Source organism: Perissodus microlepis, chromosome 16 (assembly GCF_051167445.1).
Source record: "Perissodus microlepis isolate ML-2025 ecotype Zambia chromosome 16, ASM5116744v1, whole genome shotgun sequence".
NCBI classification, from domain to species: domain Eukaryota; kingdom Metazoa; phylum Chordata; class Actinopteri; order Cichliformes; family Cichlidae; genus Perissodus; species Perissodus microlepis.
In genome coordinates this window covers 1,386,560-1,400,871 of record NC_140476.1, presented here as the reverse complement: position 1 = coordinate 1,400,871, position 14,312 = coordinate 1,386,560, and the positions used below count along the sequence as shown (strand labels likewise).

Sequence of the window (14,312 nt, the reverse complement as noted above, 5' to 3'; positions counted from 1 at the left end):
CAGTTTATGCTTTCACCTGAATCGCAGTGCCACTCCACACTGATGCATCGTCCACTGGAGCAGCTGAACTGGGTGACGGGCTCACAGGTGGGGAAAACTGCACATAAACAAACATAAGTTCAAATTAAAGAAATATTTGCTTCACAAAGCCACAAACAATCAGCTGTGCTTGTAAAATGTGATAGCAAACATCAGGTTTGTGTCCTAAACTCAACACTGACCTAGACTCTGAAAATTATATAAAATAAAAAAAACAAAAACAATACCAATAATTTTTAAAAATAATCTTATTACATTTTTATATGTAAAAAATAACAAACATACTGTATGGAATCAAAGACGACAGTCTGAGTGAAAGACTTGTGTCTCATAAATCTGTCGAATAAATGAAAATAATCTGTAAACTAAAAAGGTTTTTATAGGCAGCTGCACGTTTCAGTTATAGGAAGAAAAACAGGAAAACAAGAATGATTAAAATCATATTTCTCACATTATGGATGCACACATCACAGGGAAACTCATTCATTAGTCCTGAGATATTTCAGTCATGGTGAAACATCTTCAATATAAATGTTACTATCATGTTAATTCTTATATGAAGGTTTGTTAAAGGTGTCCATGACCATAAAACTGAAAATATTAAAAATATTAATTATTGTTATACATCTTTCCATGCATGCATTGATAGTCTGGAGCCGACTTAAAGAATAACTTTAAATGATACTAACATTGATAAGCTGTAGTTTAAATATATCTGCTGACAGCTCACATTCGTGACTGCAGGATGTTCCCAGTGTCTCACAACGCTCAGGTTTAATCTTCCGTCTCCACCACAGATTGGTAACCGTAGGGATTTTTTAGTAATAGCTTTAACCTCAGCGACCTTCCAGAGATTCCCATTTGGGTTCATTTGGGACTCTTGGGTTAACCGTTTCATCATTTTAGTTTTTTACCCCTTTCGCACAGTGACAAAGTGCATTATCTGACAGAACAGAAAAAAGTTGTCTGATTAAAGTGATGTTAGGAAAGGAACATAATGTTTGAATCAAGAATGATGGATTTTGAGATGTCCAGCATCCTTTTGATTCTTCTGCTGATGACACACTTTCACACTTACTGCTTCGATCGAGAGGGTAAAAACATCACATTCACCTGATGAACTGATCATCAGCAGGTGTGTAATATAAAAGCATTCATGCTAGTGTTAACTAGGGCTGCCACGATTAGTCGACTAGTCACGATTACGTCGACTATCAAAATCGCCGAAGCTTTGTAAGATCACAAAAGACGCAGGAATAAGTAGTAGGATTTAAGAGTGTAATAACGGACTGAAACAGAAGATGGCAGCACTGCATGTACAAGGATGCCAGCTGCCGTTAAACCCCGAAGAAGAAGAAGCTGTGTCCCAGAATTCATAGCGCAGCCCAGCTCAGTTTCCAACAATGGCGGCAGCTAGTTAGTTTTAATATTACTCTTATTATTCTTTCTGGGTCACAAAATAAACGTTGAACATATTTTCAGGCGAGAATGTAGCTGTGTAAACCTCAAATATCTGCTCAGTTTATCAAGACACCACATATTTTCAAAAGCGCTCCGACGTTTTCGGAGACGTCTGTTACCCACTAGCTCGATAGCGAGCCGGGGGCAAGGGTCACTAGAGCCGTGAGAACACCGGACTCCCAGCAAATCGTTCCTGAGTAAATCGGTTTGGCTGAGATTAAAGTTATAGTTTTTACACAACTGAATAAACGTCAAGCAGACAGCTGATCATCAGAAGTGTGAGATGCTCGAGAATTTACTCCGGTGTCCTGTTATATTTTAGATAGCAGGGAGTTTATTAAACTTCACCGAAACAATCTGCAAATTTCATTAAAATTTAATAAACTATCATGTTATCTTTATTTTTAGTTAGCACATACCTTAAACACAGCTGTAAGCTAATGATAGTTATATAAGAGCAGATGCTGCTGGTGCAATAAGCTGTAGTTTTACGTCCAATGGATGATGATCTGATTAGTCGACTAATCGCAAAAATAATCGGTGACTAGTCGACTATCAAAATAATCGTTTGTGGCAGCCCTAGTGTTAACACAGTCCCTCCAGGAGTGGACGTCCCAGATCAGACTGTACCAGCAGTCAGAGAAACAGCAAAAACCCAGGAGCTCCTTCTCGGTTCAACATTACGTTTCATGACGATACAATTAGAAAAAGACTGAATAATCAAACAGTTTCCGGTGGACTCTGTGTGCTGGTGACATTGTGACAATGTCAGGTTAACGTTTTCATTCCCATCAGACACCAGCCGTGTTTCTGACTCGGAGATACGATCCTGGATGCCTGAAGCTTTATTGACTTGAGTATAAAAGACAGGCCTATATTAGAAATGATTTGTTGACTGGAATACTTTTAGGCGCTGCAGAGGAGACAGATAATATTTCTGTCCTACAGGATGCTTTCCTCAAACATGTCAGGTTTCAGCGACGGCACATGCCTGGCTGGAATTTAACATTCGTTAAAAATGAAGACGAGACATACATAAATAATGAAGGTTTCGAGTAAACAATGAGCGTTGTTAAAAATAAAACACCGGCATCCATAAATAATGTCGGCGAACAGAGCTGCGAGCGAACCGAGCGCCCAGTAGAAGACGGTGTGTGACAACTACTAAACTACTGACAAACAAAATCCAAATTAGTATCAATCTCTAAGGCGGCCACCACTGAGCTTCAGGTGTTCCTAAACCCACAGTAGCTCCACTGAAGCTAAGTGAGCTGCCGGAGCTGCACAGAGCAGCGCCTGCAGAGAAGTAATGCCTGAGGAAGCTCAGACAGCAGTACGGGAGAGAATATGTTTTGCTGCACAGCTTGATTATGATTGAATGAAGCCGAGCATGAACTTTAATTACTGCTTACACCCCGGCTGTTTGTGACTGCATATTGAAGCGGCTTAGGACACACAAAGGGAGGCTGAGACGATACAGCACGCTGCAGCATTTGGCAAACATTGATCACTGTTAAAGGCTGATTTCATACAAATAGTGATTAAAACCTTAAAACCTTCTTTTAAACGTATGCTTCCAATTCAGCATCGCTGATGAAAACGTATGAAATTTGTAGCTGCAGACATTCTTTCCCCTGCTTCAATAAAAGGTTAAATACATCTTCAAAGAGCTCAAAGTGCTCGGGTCATAATGGCATGCCATGTATTTTTATTATGCTTTCCAGGATTAGCCCAGAACACAGAGTACAGCTTTCCCTAAGTGAAGCTGACAGATTGTATAATACCACTGAGACATGACTACAGAACAGTGAGCTACTGTACCCAGCACCACCCACCGAAGCTGCTGCCATTTGTGAGGACATGTCCTCAGCATTGGTCCAGAGAACACAGCATCAATAACTGAATACCAAGTCTCTCTGTCCACTGAATGAAGCAGCGCCTTTCTAAAACGTCACAAAAATGCACAAGAATTTTGCAGTTGTTAAATGTCTTCTGAGCTTCTTCTAACTTCATGTTTTCAAACTGCATTAAAACTGTCCAGCAGATCAAAATCTCTCTACTCTCCTTAACTCTCCTGGACATTAACCTGCTACTTTTGGGAAGCAGCCACACTAAAGGGATCGAACGAGGGACCACCGACCGGCTGGAGCCACTGACTAAAAGAAAATCCTTTACCTCAGCAGGCAGCTGGCTGACATTGTTCACCTGTGCTTCCTGCTATCCACCCTGCATCAGTCTTCCTTTGTCTTTGAACCTCCAGCAGCTCCACAGGCAGCATTACACACATCCACACTGCACTAGCCGTGTAGGTATAGCAGCACAGACGCTGCATAGGTCTGTTAGCTTTGGTTTGATTTGTTTTACATAAATCTCTTTCATACCTGTCGCACTGGCTGAGCTGTTTTGTTGTAAAAAGAAAACCACATTTTATTAATTTATTATATTTTTAAAAGTACTTGTGTTTTTTTTTATTTCCCCTATGGTGTGCTATTAAAGAGTAATGTGAAAACAGCAGAACTTGTATCATATTATGAAGTGAGAACTGCTTAGCACATATTTTTAGCTCCAGGTGGGAACTGCATCGTATACATTTGACATTTGTAAAGAGATTTTTGAAATTTGAGCATATTAAATTTACAGCCCTGAAAGTGTAGAGTTAAAACATCTCACTAATATTAAATGTGAGTAGTAACAGAAAATGACCCCAAATGATTTTACTTGCGTTTAATGAAATCATTATGTTGCTGTTAATCAAACAGAGCCAATACAAACGTACTCGGTCACACACAGAGTGACGTTTGAGTGACGTCTGGCGAAAAGCACGCGTGACTCACCGCATGATATTTCATCAGACTTATCCCCACAGTCGTCCTCCCGATCACAGCTCCAACTGCGAGGTATACATCGTCCGTTCTGGCAGGAGAACTGCTCTGCCTGACAGGGCTGGGCTGAGGAAGAAGAAAGAGGCCACTTAATTCAATCGCACCTGCATAAGTCAGTGTAGCGGGTGCACAACAACTCTAATGGTCACTAGATCACCCAAATGTCAATGTAAGGCCGGCGCAAACACTTTATCACTCAATCGCGCGGTTGAAGACGGGCGTGGAAAACGCGCTGTTGCTGATGGGCCGTCAGTTACGTGCTGGTGGTCACACTCGTGACAGCAGCTGATGTGTTGCTGATGTAGGACACGCGTGTCAATCCACCGACGGGGGAACATTCGTCATCTTCTGGCTAATGCTCATCGATCGATCCTCTGAGGATAAAAAGCTCCGGAGAAGTACGACTAATGCGATATGCTGTAAGTGTCCTCGTAGATGCTCCAAGTCTTTGATACTAGAACGCCCTTAAACAATGAGATTGATTGCACAGTACCGCCGCTCCTTCGCAGCCTCAAAATATTACAGTGACGGCTGCCTTGACAGCACCTGACACCAGTGTTCAAGTCTTAGAGAATAAAGCACATTTGAAGTGAGAACATTTTTATCAAAAGACGTCAGAGACAAATGTTTCATGGCCTACTGTGCAGATGAGAAGCTGCGCGAAGTTTACATAGCTGAACAGGCCTCAAAACTGATCGGAGAAGCACCTGTAACCACGCTACGTTTTCCTGAAATCACCGTTTTCACATCAGCGTTTATTCATAGAATTAATCATATTTGATAAAATGTGAAACAACTGAAAATGAGCCAGCGAGCACAGACGAGCAGCGCTGACAGATGGCACACGACTGACATCCAAAACTCCCCAAATCTAAACCCGATGTGAAAGCAGGCCCGTGCGTACCTGAGCAGGTGTTGTTGGACTCGTCCTCGTTGTTGCCACAGTCGTTTGTCCCATCGCAGAGCCATCGTTTGGGGATGCAGCGATTGTTGCTGCATTTGAACTGATTGAGGGGACAAGTGTGGTTGTCTGCAAAGAGTTCACCGCACAAAAAGCAGATCAGTCAATAAAATCAAATGAACGAACACAAGAATGAAAAAATGTATCTGACAAATACTGCATGTTGTAACATGTTAGTGTTGCAATGTGGCAGAATCTAAACTGCAGAGAGCACCCACTCGAGACTGTCACGAAGTCACTCGGCACTGACGTGACCTGCCTTCAGAGCAGTCTGGGTTCAAAAGGTGCTGAACTGTCGACCTGTGATGTTTTATTGTGTTATTCGGTCTTTAATAAGGCTGGAGGGGAGGGAACGGCAAAAGCCAAGGTCATAATTATCTGACGCACGCCAACCAAACCTGAGACCGTACTGCGCCAGTCAAAAATATGCACGATTGTCATTTTGTCAGGTAGCGTGTTCTTCACAAGCTGTTTACTCACATTTGATCAATGTGAGAAAACTTTAAAGTAAGACAAACCTCATCAGCACTGCAGCTTTCTTTGTAGTTTTGGTTTGATATGGTTTCATATTCTTTTCATATTATTTAAGTTCACAAAGTATAAATATTAAGTCAAGTCCAGCTGTCAAACAGCAGAGCAGCGGAGCTACACTAACAGACACGGCTGGCCAAAAACATTTGAATTCAGTGAAGGAACGAGCAGATTGTAATCGGCTTTATTTTAGAACATAATAGATCTGGCTGCCATCTTTATGACCGGCTTGGGACGTATCCGAGTGTTTCACAGTCACAGAGTCTCAGTTTCAATATTATTTAATATCGGACCTCTTTCCTGTGTTTACACAGTATATGTGCAGCTTTTCACTGAGACTTAATTAAGGTCACAATGTAACTAATTTCATACTGATACAACAACAAGCCGCACTAAAAACCATAAAAGGAGTAATAATGTTTCAGAGTGTGAGGAATCTCATTTATGTTTCTCCTCGGTGGTTCGTCCTTTAATTGAGAGTAATGGAGTCTCTATATCATCTTTAGTGGTCTCAAATGTATTTGTGGTTGGTTTTGGTTTTAGTGCCTGATTTTTGTTTTATTTGAGGCGACTTTATCATGAAAAAGAGAAAAAAATCAGTGCTAATATTTAACATTAACTCTGCTTTGATAATTCTAACTCACTAATTCTCACCGCTCATTAATCATACTAAAGAAATGAGTGTTTCTCTGCATGCTGTAACTCTACCCAGTGCAAAGTTCATGACTAACACAGAGTGGAGGTGTTGGGCTGGTCTGTATTTAAGATGTGCTGCTGCCATCTGAAACACAATAATAATAAAAAGTATAAAATCCATGTTTAACCATCTAACATCGAGTTTACACGACTGATTTGTAGAAGGAAGCACGTAGAAAGTGGAGGAGGGGGAGCACTTTACACCCCGACTGCAGTGACATTTAAGAACACAGCAGCTGACAGCCAGAGGGAATTAGCCCTGAAAAGCTTAGGCTTTGCTTGCTTGGCCGCATCACTGTGTACAGTGTCTGTTCAGACAGTGCATTTTTCATGCTAGCGTGCAGTGTGTTGCCTGCAGACTAATTCCGAGATCCTCACAGCAGCTCTGGATCTCCTCGTCACTCCCATCCAGACAGTCATCATCTCCGTCACACTTCCACAAGGCCCGAATGCACCGCTGATTACGGCACTGGAACTCATCACTTTTGCATCGCTGTGGCTCTAAACTACTGCTGGAAGCTTCTGAGAGAGACACAAGTGAGAAAACGCCATTTTAACCCCACACCTTCTCAGAAATACGTGTTATGGGGAAAATATTGGCATATAAAACGAATAACTAGCATGCACAATGTGTTAATGTTTGATAACCTCATGTGTACATGCGTGCTAACCCACTGGGATCCTCCCTCAGCTGTATTTACTTGTTTATTAGCAGATCTGAAAAGAAGCCTGTCCCACAGGACGCGGCAGGATTACACTACACTGTGACAACCTGATCTTAGGGCTCGTCTGATTCATTATGTCCTCCTACCTGCACAGGTGACATTGTTCTTCTCCAGAACCTGGTTGTCAGCGCAGGCACACACTCTCCCTCCTGGGATGGCGAGGCAGAGGGTAGTACAGCCCCCATAATTCACACTACATGCGTTGTCACCTGGAGAAACAGAACCCAAACACAGCATGGTGTCTTGCTCATTTAAAGCGACATTTTCTAAGCTGACTTTAAGCTCCGTATTATCCTGGTTTTCCCCTTTTTTTTCCCATCTGTGAAATAAAGATCAGAGTTTCTGGAAACCCTTTAAATGCAGCAAAATAAATCATTTCATTGGTACAAAAGCTTTTCCCCCACATAGAGAGACATGCCAGGTGTATGCCGCGAGATCTATAAGCATACGTCAGGTGAATTATTGGGAACGGTGTGGGTGAAAGACATTTGACATTTTTATCATTCTCGGAGGAATAATTTGTCTTTCAGGACAAAGCTGACATTCTCCAATCGAAAAAAGTCACATATCAAGTTAAGGCATGAGACACCTTTGTCACTTTCATTTAACACAGAACCCAAAGGCAGTGCCTGAGCCAATGAGATAAAGCTTTGGGTTTTGTAAGAGCCAATCAGTAATACTCAGAGTACCGGACAGCCAATTAATCTATTCAGTGGCATGAACAAAAGAGAAACGTCCTGCATGGCGTGAACGAGGCTGTGCATATAGCAGCCACTTTAATGTCCAAGTGTGAGTTTTTAGAGTACAGTGACTTTTAACTGCAATGGCCTCTGCATTCAGAGCAACACAACAGCCGGTCAACATTGACCTGGTGTGAAGCAAAAAGCAAGACGTCCTGTGAGGCCAGCGAAGCTCTCTGCTGACATGTTCCATGCCTCTGCTATCTCTGCTTTTCAGCATGCTAACAGCGGGAATCCATCATCATTTGTTACAGCAGAGAGCAAAGACATCCAAACCTTGGTCATCTTATTTAACTTCATAAAGTGCAGCCCAAAGTGATTTGAAAGCTACTGTCACTGCTGATCAATGTGCCGGTTTATACCGTGAAATTTGAGAGCAATAGGCATATACGCAACTTTCTGGTGTATATATCTTATAAAGTGCTCTCCATTAAGGAAAGTGCTATAGGAGCTATAAATGTCTGAATTCACAGGAGGGGGAGGTTCTATTTCCAGTGCAAAACAGCCACTTTCTGTGTCAGGGCGGGATGACGACTAAATGAAGAGAAAGCAGCCAACCTTGCTGACTCTGCGCATCGTAGACACGCAGGCCGAACAGCGGCGGCCTCTCGCTCCGCAACAGAGTGATATCGCCGTTGGTCAAGTCCAGCTGGAACACCGAAGCGTTCATGTACTCGGTCCAAAAGATGAAATTGCGGTAATGAGAGATTCCGAACGGATGGTTTAGTTCTTTCCCGCTGTACACCACCTGCAACATGAAGCAAACAGTCAGTAGGGTCACGAGGTCAGAGCTACAGACAGACACCGTCAGAGGAATCAGTCATCTCAAACGGGCGTCTAGCTGTTTGAATACAGGCTTAAAGATTATTTGATGGCAGTATATGATGAATGTGATTCAATTTCACTGCACAAATTTATTCACACAGAAACGTCTGCTTATAATAATGTTTGCTAGAATCTTGGCATTGATTAAACAGCATTTGCAAATAATTAATTAGCGTGATATGCCAGTAGAGTTGATGAGCGGATGGGGATGAAAGGATGCTTGTTGTGGGAAGAGGAGCAGGTTTCAGTCGTCGCACTGCTGCAAACATAGACACTCTAACCCTGAAATGCAAGAAGCGTGTGCAGAAAACAGCCTTATAACTGACCAGAGGAGACAGATGCTTTCATCCACAGTTGATCAAACCTTAACATGGCAACAATGTAGCCTCTAAATTAATCGACTGCCTTCCAAATGCTATTATTCTAAAAAATGAGAATGAGCTGGTCTACGAACGATTCCAATCTTGAACTTAAATCGTGATTTAAAGTCCACCTTCTGGCCCTCTGTTAAACCTCAGAAGTGGACTAACTCGGTTTAATAACCACCTGAGAAGAAAGCCTGTAACATACCATTCTTCCTGTCCCATTCAGGTGAATCTTCTCGATGTGGTCGTAGTAGGCGTCGCACCAGTACATCGTGCTGCTGCTGTGGTCCAGCGTCAGCCCGTTGGGCCACAGCATGTTGGAGGTGACAAAAATGCGGCGGTTGGATCCATCCATCCAGGCCTTTTCTATCCGCCCTATGCTGTCGTTGACCTCATCTTCCTCCCAGTCTGTCCAGTACATCCAGCTACCACACACAGAATTGAACACATACAGTGCCAGCAGCGAGATAAAGCAAACAGTGTCATGGCATCGGTGGCATCTGTAGATCACAACTTGCTGTCGCTGACACTGATCACACCTCATATTCAAACTAAGCAGTTCATTTCAGCCGTCTGCTCCCCATTCATCTTTGCCCTTACTTTCTGACACGCTGATGTTAAATGGTTTTGCTCGCTGCTCCCTCTACAAGCAGCCTCCTGCTTTGATTACTTATCAATCAGAAGATGTGACAGCATCTGCAAGCTTCTCTCAAAATGATCTATTTCTTGTCACAGTGTCTTCAGAGGTTTGCTCCGAGTGCCCATGGGGAGGCTCCGGCACTAAATCTTTCTCATGCAGTTTGATTCATGCAGGGAACATTATAGGGAACACAAACTGTACTGACAAACACATTACAAAAGTATTTATCCCCTTCCTGTTTTTATTGATTTTCTTTTTGTTATTTGTCACACTTGCATATTTCAGATCAAACAAATCTTAATCTAACACAAAGATAACCCGAGTAAACACAAAGTTTAAATCGTGATTTCATTTATTAAGGGAAATAAAGCTTTAAACCTGGCTCTCAGTGAAAACGTCATTGCTAAGCTGAGTTTTCTTGCCACACCCAGCCCTGATTACTACCGTATTTTCCGCACAATAAGGCGCACTTAAAATGCTTTAATTTTCTCAAAAATTGACAGTGCACCTTATTTATGAATTCTGGTTGTGCTTACTGACCTCGAACCGATTTTATGTGCTACACGGCGCTCAAACATCTGTCAAAAATGTTTTAGTATGACTTTGCTAAGCTACGAAGCTGCACCGCTTGATGGATTGTCAGAGCATTACGGCTACCATAGTCAGGAGCCTCACGGAGGAATCTGGGTCCTAAACGCCGTTAACTTCAGGTCCCAAAGCCAAACGAACACTGCAGCATCACTGAGAGTTAAAAACTGTCTAAATTCTTTAATCTTTAATAAAATGATCAGTGTTGCTGCTTTACCAGGTGTAACAATTAAGTTTAACATCCATGAAAACAGAATTTATTAAATTTAACAGAGTTAGAAGTTAGCAGGAAGTTAGCTCGCTAGCTTGATATAGCATGATACCTAAACATGATATAGCATGTTCTGACTGAGATTTCTGAAACAGTTCAAACGTACAGCTCTGCTATCACTTCCAACATAAATGAAGACAGAAAACTAAACAGCAGTGACATTTGTAGGGTTACTGAAGTTGGGCTAGCTGGTATATAATGATGTGCTACGTGATCGCTAGCGACACAGCTATGTTAGCATAACATAAACACAGTGAAGCTGGAGGATGAACGCTAACTTTTTTCCACTCGATAAAAGTTAATGTGAGGGTTCCTGATGGTTAGAGACAAATGCAATCACATGGCAGGATGCTGTAAACGGACCAAACTTCAGTCAGGAGAACAACTGAGATAATCCATCCACAATACGAGGTTAGTCATTAATATACTGCAACAACACGGGAATAGAGCAGCTGCAGAGAATTCAGCATTAATCAATCAATGGTACAGAAGTGGAGGAAGCAAGAAGAATGAGCTGAGTAAAGTTTGACTTATCTGACTGTTTTGTTTTGCTTAATGCGCCTTATAATCCGGTGCACCTTATGGTCCGAAAAATACGGCACTACTGTTAAGTAGATGTCTTCTTAGAGTTTATGAAGACATTTCAGTAACATTTTTGGTTGCCTTCTTTTTTAAGATCTACCACGAGCTGGATGACTGAGAACTTAGACACATGGAAAATAAAACCTGTGTGATAAAGTGAAGTATGGCCAAGGATCTCAAAAAGCAGCCACAGTCTAAAGAAACAGCTGAGAAACAAAGTCAGTGACATGTGACATCATCATTAAAAAACATGCAAGCATGCAAAAACCTAAGAAATCAGGAATGCCACGCCAGGTCAGAAATCTGAAGTTTTCCCCGATGAAGACGAAATGGATACAAACTAGATTCTCCATATTTTAAAAGCAGATAATCAGACACGTGTTTGGACTTCAGTTGTCGGAGCTTAAGAAACATTTCAGGCTTCTCAAGCTAAGCTTTACTAGACGTCAAAGTCAGACGGTCCATATTTTCAACCAAAGTGCTTCAGTGTAGCTTCTGTATGTCGAGAAAACAGCTCCCGGAGGACCAGTGGTATGTGAAACACGATTGGGTCAATAATTCGACAGGTCTTTTCTCCAGTAACCGTGCCTGAGAGATTTTCTCTTTGAGGATTCCTGGCTGAGCCACGTGACCCCTTGTTTCTCATCAATGATAGAGAGCTTGGCAAAGAGATGATGAAACAGAATCAGAGATGGGGCTGAATGAAGACTCCCACTGTCTCAAAGTCATCTTTACGACCTCATGAATTATTCACAGCACCCCGGCTCCCCACTCAACATGCAGACACACATATGGCTACATGCAAACAGGCAAACACGGGCATGAAATCAGACATCGTGGCATTTTCACCGTTATAGTAGAAGACGGTTCACAGCTGGCTTAAACACAGACCTGAATTGTCCACGTTTCATATTTTCATTTAAATCTGCAAGTTATCCAGAAGCAAACATGACAAAAACTAGAATTTGCAGCATTACTTTTAGTTTCTAATAATCTGTACGGTTTGCTAAAAAATGTATAGACCGTGCCACGTTATTACATAAGCCTCTAAACTGTAAACAGGTGATAAATTAAAGCAGAAAAAGCTAAAGCGCCCACCCCTGCAGTGAGCACCTTCCTAAGCTGTTATGCTGTGTGTGTGTGTGTGTGTGTGTGTGTGTGTGTGGGGGGGGGGGGCTTTTCAATTCAGATGATAAGGACAGCTCCTCTCCTCTGGCATGAGGGGTCACTGGATAGCTTTATGAATATAAAAATGATGTGACTCATATGCCATGGCCTTCACAGTTTCTAGATCTCAGCCCAGTTGAATGCCCAGCCTTCATCGCTATCATGAAAACAGCAAAGTAGGGAATCTCTTTTTAGCACTGCTGCTCCGGTTAATGCCCAGGCGGACCGGATCCTTACGAGACACCTTCATGATGGTTTTGTCCATAAATGTCCATCTGTTTGCACACTCATGCAGTCGCTAAGGAGCTGACCAAGTGTGATTAGTAACATATTTTTTGCCATGTGTGTGCTTCATGAATAAATGTATTCAGTTTCTAGGTATGACACTATTAGTGTTAAACGTGTCAACACAGACTAGAAGCAGCAAACTGAGGAAAAAATAAGGCATCGAGGATGCAAAAGATCAGGAGATGTGTTGGAGAATTGCTTCCATTTCACCTTAAGAGACTCTTCCAGCAGAGCAGATAGAGATCAAAGGGCTGTCGGCTTCAGGCTGAACGCTTCCTCAGAAGCCCAAAACTAGCTCTTCTAATCATTTGTGCTGTCAGTGGGAGGGTTGGAGTAAAAGTTATTAATCCTTATACAAAAAAAGTGACACGGTTATTTGCCACCCCCAACTCTGCTGCTGTGGCACATCTGTCAGCGCTGAAACTCTCAGCGCTATCTTGATTAGCCTTAAAGTTTAAGGCTATGTTCTCATATCAGCTGTTTAACGTTTTGTTCTTTACACGTAACGCAAACATGATTTTTTTTTAATCCCTCAGATAAACGTCAGTTTCCTTCCTGCAGCACCGCAACGTGACTCGTATAGTAACGCTGGAATCAGTTTGATTGTTGGAATCGAGAATAAGACAGAGAGCTAGAAATAAAGGCAAACTGTTTACTGGTAACTGTTTTCAACAAAGGGGGAAAATAAAACTAAACTAGGAATGAGTAAGTTTTGTTTTTGCTTTGGTGCGTGTCCCTATAGCAGCGAAACAGCTGTGTATAGCAAAATGTTTGGAACAGTCCCTTGAGGCTTGGAAACTAATCTCTGACTGCAATGGATTTGGGGAGTGTTAATACGATTTAAGCCTTAAAGTATTAATCCCTAAGAACCTTAAGACACTCAATGAATTTGGGTTTTGCAGCATCAACTCTATATGATAATTACCAATCAGCCAGCAAAGTTCAACTTATAGGAATGTGCACAGAAATGCTTATAAGATTGTCCCTGAGAACTCCACAGAATTAGCTATTAAATGGTTTAATTGTGGCTAATGAGCTGCTTGGTGTCGTTCTTGGAACGAGATGAGTGAGTTCAAGGCTGCACAAGGGGCTTTCAGAAAAACAGATGTTCTGTCAGTTTAATCGTGCTGATGAAAATTATTCACATGTTATCATCAATCACAGGAGATGTCTGCTAAAGCAAACTATTTCCAACACTTTCTGCAAAGTAATAGTTTAAGAAACTTTGGGAATTTATGCTAGTGCGAGAAAGTAGCATCTCACATCGTGCCGCGTGTCAGCATATGTGCTGCCATATATGGGCTGATGTAAAAACATGAGCAAAAGAAATTAGAGATGGTTTAATAAGAGCAGCTATATCTCTCTGCTTTATCGGTTTATATAATGTCACCAGTTTCTGCAGCACATACACTGTAGCATTGCAGCTATGCACACAGTGGTGCCTTCACAGTAAGCTGCTAATGAGCTTGTAAAATGCATGGCAGGGCTCGCAAAATTTCAAAATCCCTGGTAGCCCTTCGGGCAGGGACTCTTCAGTTTTTGGTAGCCCAA

General features: G+C 42.0%; 1 protein-coding gene across 5 annotated transcripts in view; it reads right to left on the bottom strand.

Annotated features, from left to right (window-relative positions):
* lrp1bb (low density lipoprotein receptor-related protein 1Bb) overlaps nucleotides 1–14,312 on the bottom strand; it is a 263,247-nt gene that overhangs the window by 120,353 nt on the left and 128,582 nt on the right. For all 5 annotated transcript variants that reach the window (XM_084907632.1, XM_084907630.1, XM_084907631.1 and 2 more), the window contains 7 exons: nucleotides 9,431–9,650; nucleotides 8,594–8,783; nucleotides 7,382–7,504; nucleotides 6,949–7,092; nucleotides 5,287–5,412; nucleotides 4,335–4,448; nucleotides 17–97 (listed from right to left, as the gene is read on the bottom strand). In XM_084907632.1, the coding sequence (XP_084763758.1) occupies nucleotides 17–97; nucleotides 4,335–4,448; nucleotides 5,287–5,412; nucleotides 6,949–7,092; nucleotides 7,382–7,504; nucleotides 8,594–8,783; nucleotides 9,431–9,650 (998 nt within the window). The remainder of the gene's footprint in view (nucleotides 1–16; nucleotides 98–4,334; nucleotides 4,449–5,286; nucleotides 5,413–6,948; nucleotides 7,093–7,381; nucleotides 7,505–8,593; nucleotides 8,784–9,430; nucleotides 9,651–14,312) is intronic.